The sequence below is a fragment of the Anoplophora glabripennis genome, unplaced genomic scaffold (genome assembly GCF_000390285.2).
Source record: "Anoplophora glabripennis isolate ALB-LARVAE unplaced genomic scaffold, Agla_2.0 scaffold200, whole genome shotgun sequence".
Taxonomy (NCBI): domain Eukaryota; kingdom Metazoa; phylum Arthropoda; class Insecta; order Coleoptera; family Cerambycidae; genus Anoplophora; species Anoplophora glabripennis.
In genome coordinates, this window is record NW_019426072.1 from 127,153 (window position 1) to 130,247 (window position 3,095).

Here is a 3,095-nt window from a genome sequence, read left to right on the forward strand (position 1 = left end):
TACAGTAGGAAGCGACCTGCTAACTGCAGGTACTTTGTTGCACGACTGCCACCCACAGAGGGCGTAACACAATGTTTGAGTCGTCAGTGCCGCGAGAAACAACTACTCCGAGAGCTATTTGCCCCTACCGGCATTGAATTATACTCGCGACACCTAGTACAACAGCCAGGATCGTTTGTTATTAGCTTAACCCACCAGGCACATACCGGTTTTGGACTTATTAGTCCTCATCAGTGTGTCATAGGTGCGACAACCGACAAACGACCCAGCTGTTTCTTCGTCGTATCATCACGAAGAGGAAGTACATTGTACGCGAGAGCCAATGGCTCCATCTGTCGTGCAGACTTCCAACTGTGTCATTCAATTGACTACAGTAGGAAACAGCTGGGTCGTTTGTCGGTTGACACAGCAAATAGCTCTCGGAGTAGTTGTTTCTCGCGACACTGACGACTCAAATGGTGTAATCAGTTTTTGATTTTTTTTTTAAATTAACAAATTATCAACAATTACTGAAAATTTCATTGTTGCTAGTCATTGTTAATTTTTTTTGCATTTTTGAGCATGTTTTTGAACTGCGGTTACAGATTTTTTATTTCACCAAAAAGTATATGTCAAAACGATTTTTCTAAGTAATTTTTTTTTTAAAACTGTTTCAGACCGGAAAAAATTAATGTCTCGGAAATTTCTTGATTTTTTATCTAAAAAAATTATGGTTATTTAAGACACAGAAAGGTGTATTTTCACCAAGTTTCGTCAAAATTAAGTTATTTTAGCGGAAATGAGAAATAAAAAATGAAAAATAAGAAAAAAAAAACTGTTTTTCGCAAATTTCTCGGAAAATTTATCGTAAAAAGTGACCTCTACGAAAGTTGTAGATTTTTGCATAATCTACAACTTTTTCATTGGATACTTTTTTGTTTGACGTCAACTTTCGCCAGAAATCCCAATGATACAATTTTTCACAACTTTTCAACACCCCAAATCAACCCTCCGCCACCTCTGCTCATACATTTATTTCCACTTATAACAGTCCAGGTAACAATTTTCTTTTTTCCCTCTAAATGAGTTATTTCGATCGGTCTAAAAGGCTGTTACTTCGTGAATAATGGTTGTACTGAGAAAAAAAAGCATCTTGGCTTGAAGATTCTAGTTTATATAAAATAATTAATGTTGCCCCGATTTATACCTCTTTCTTTGACACTAATTTGTACTTAACCATTTTTTTAAATACTTATGTGACGCGCCAATCAAATTACTTACTGACACTGTATCCTATATTTTCATTAAATTAGGTAAACAATTAAATCCCGAAAGTGATCTCAGTCATCTAATCTATGTTTTCCATTCCAGATTGCCTGACCCTGAAGGACGTGAAAATAAAAGTCCCATCCGCAGTCGTTCAAGGTCACAAAGCGATACTGAAGTGCATTTTCGACGTTGAGGGCGACAAACTATACTCGGTGAAGTGGTACCGCGGCGCGGGCGAATTTTACCGTTTCACACCTAGCGACAGCAATCCCATCAAGCAATTTAAAATAAAAGGCTTCCACGTGGCGGAGAGCGAGTCGAACTCCACTCAAGTTGTCCTGGAAAACGTCTCCCGGGCCATTAGCGGCCCATTTAGCTGCGAAGTCACTGCGGACCAGCCCAGCTTTTACACTGATATGAAGACTGCTGATTTGGAGGTAATTGTCCGTTACTTTTGCACACTTTTATACAAAAACAATTGACTTTTGTTTTTCTAATTGAAAGACCTTATACTTTTGTCGTTTCTTGTCCTTGTTTCCTCTCTTTTTTCTGTTTACAATGATGTACAGGGTGGGATCTTGAAAGCTAACCAGAGCGAATAACTAAAAAGGGCCCTAAATTTGAACCTTGTAGAACGCCATAAGTAACATTCAATTTTAATGAACTGAAAATTATGGCAAGATGTAGTATTAGGAAAATTATTAGCAAACAAGAGAAATAACAAGGGCCCTAAATTTGAACCTTGTGGAACGTCATAGGTAACTTTGAAACTGAAACCCTTACACTTAACAAACTGTTGTCTTTGTCAAGTACGATTTAAGAAAATGAACAAAATTATTTGATAATTATCAAGCTTAGCAAGTAATATGCATTGATTATAGAGGGTGGTTCTTGAAAACGAAACAGAACGAATAACTATCAGGACAATTATTTTTCCGGAAAACGCCGAGACAGATCAATTTTTGATCGAAGGAGGACATCTTTTCTCATAAATTTTTTGTTACAGACTTTACCCCCTAGGGAGGAGAGGCAACCCCCAAAATCTTAATAAGGAAGGGGAGTTAAGTGATACATCGTTTGAAAGGTATTCTAATTCTCTACACAACCATGTTTTATATTTTTAATTTGACCGAAATTTATGTGAAATGATAAAAAATCGACCTGTCCCTGCATTTTTATGAAAACTTATTTTCCTGAGAGTTCTGTTTCGTTTTCTAGAGTCCACCCTGTATAATCAATGTATATTACTTGCCAAGATTGATAATTATCAAATAATTTCATTCCTTTTCTTAAATCGTACCTGACATTTATGTTTTCAGCCACGAAAATTGAATAATTCAAATTATTTCGAATTTTCACCACCAAGAACGGCGGTGACAACATTTTTAACATTAAGGCGATGTTTCGCATTGTATTAGCTATGTCCTGTCCAAATTGGGTTAGTGCAACTCTCTCAATTTCGAAAATGCAATACCTACAAATGGCAGAAAGACAACAGTTTGTTAAGTGGGTTTCAGTTCATTAAAATTTAATGTTACTTATGGCGTTCCACAAGGTTCATATTTAGGACCCTTGTTATTACTCTTGTTTACTATAGTCTGTTTAGAAATGAAAGAGAGTAATAAAAGCTTATTATGTATGCAAATCGTAAATAAATGTAGTACTGGTGCTTATATTCAATATTTTTATATTATGTATTATCGGTATAGAGGAGGTGTACTTTTAAAAAAACTTTGTGTGACCGAATTGTACTAAATTGTAGCAGGTAGCTAAAATTTAATCCCCGACAATCCGTCTTTGTCTATGCCACTTCAGTTTCTCGGTCCATTTCTCTTATAAGTAAACAA

At 36.0% G+C, this 3,095-nt stretch overlaps 1 protein-coding gene across 1 annotated transcript in view; it reads left to right on the top strand.

Moving 5' to 3' along the window:
* The first annotated feature begins 1,334 nt into the window (after positions 1-1,334).
* The window catches only part of LOC108907680, a 72,097-nt gene continuing 70,336 nt past the window's right edge, over positions 1,335-3,095 (top strand). The window contains exon 1 of the mRNA XM_018711461.1: positions 1,335-1,685. Coding sequence (XP_018566977.1) covers positions 1,335-1,685 — 351 coding nt within the window. The remainder of the gene's footprint in view (positions 1,686-3,095) is intronic.